Source organism: Branchiostoma floridae, unplaced genomic scaffold, assembly GCF_000003815.2.
Source record: "Branchiostoma floridae strain S238N-H82 unplaced genomic scaffold, Bfl_VNyyK Sc7u5tJ_218, whole genome shotgun sequence".
Classification (NCBI taxonomy): Eukaryota; Metazoa; Chordata; class Leptocardii; order Amphioxiformes; family Branchiostomatidae; genus Branchiostoma; species Branchiostoma floridae.
The window spans coordinates 4,373-5,524 of NW_023365791.1; the positions used below are offsets into that span (position 1 = coordinate 4,373).

General features: G+C 45.7%; 1 protein-coding gene across 1 annotated transcript in view; it reads left to right on the top strand.

Moving 5' to 3' along the window:
• The window catches only part of LOC118408603, a 7,202-nt gene that overhangs the window by 4,365 nt on the left and 1,685 nt on the right, over window positions 1–1,152 (top strand). Inside the window, exons 9-10 of the mRNA XM_035809421.1 lie at window positions 240–303; window positions 674–1,121. Coding sequence (XP_035665314.1) covers window positions 240–303; window positions 674–1,121 — 512 coding nt within the window. The remainder of the gene's footprint in view (window positions 1–239; window positions 304–673; window positions 1,122–1,152) is intronic.

The following is a 1,152-nucleotide window of genomic DNA, read 5'->3' on the forward strand; positions in this document are numbered from 1 at the left end:
TGTTGACATTGCAACACAGATTTATGGGAATGGATAAGAGACTTTGAGTTGAGTCACAGAAATAAAACTCAACTTTTCCATATGTATGAAACGGTTGTTGGCTGTCATTACTCTGCACTTCTAACATTAATGCAATGTTGTGTCTTGTTGCCTTAGGTGACGTCACGGATGGTGAGTTCAACTCACTGAGGACGCTGGGAAACCAGCGTCCTATCCACATCTACGAAGTCATTCGGCAGGTGAAGGACAGCACGAGGAACACCAGTCCTGCCACCATCCTCAAGTTTTTAAGGAAAGTTGGAGGTTAGTTGTGTCATTTTCCTCTGTAAAAATCATGTCAAGTGAATCAAACATTATTGGTCTGAAAGACTTTTGGTGATAAATTTCCTCTTATGTGATGCAACCTATTGTTACATACATATAGATCCATCATCATTTATCATCCATCATCATCATCACATACCAGTACTCATTGTTGAGGTGGCCTGATGCCCATCAGTCATCATACACGGGTAAATGTGTTTATTATCTATCATTCTTATTTGGGCTAATGCTTTGAGTGTGCATTTAGAAGTAAGTGGCTAATATTTCAAAGTTGAGCATACTATCAGTGACCTTGATAAAGTTTACATGTACTGACTTTGTTTTACTTTTGGTCATATTTCCTGTACAGCGGATGAGCATGGCACACCCCTGACGGAGTTGAGAGAGACTTCCATTCCACCAGAAGTCATTGAAGAGTTTCACCAGCTGACTGCTGTTGAGGGTATGACCGAGGAGGATGCTGTCGTGAGACTGAGGGGACAGCTAGTGCCTCCAGGGTACAGCCCTGCCAGCTTCAGGCTCAACTCACCAGAGGGGCATGTTGACAGACTAAGGTCTATTCTTGCTACATACCGATACAGGAAGCGGTTAGACGAGTACCAGTTGCAGGGAGTTGACCTGAAACTGCACATGTACGTTCCAGAAAAGGAAGAGGGGGTTTACGTGCATCGGCGTGAGGATCATTGCCACATCCTCAAACGGTTAGCAGGCCACCTGCGGACAGATCCTCCACGCTGGTTCAACCATAGGGCTCTGGAGGAGGCACTGCATCCAGGGGAAGGTGAGCCCAAGACCGGGCTCACAGAGGCTGCCCTCTTTGGCCTTAGG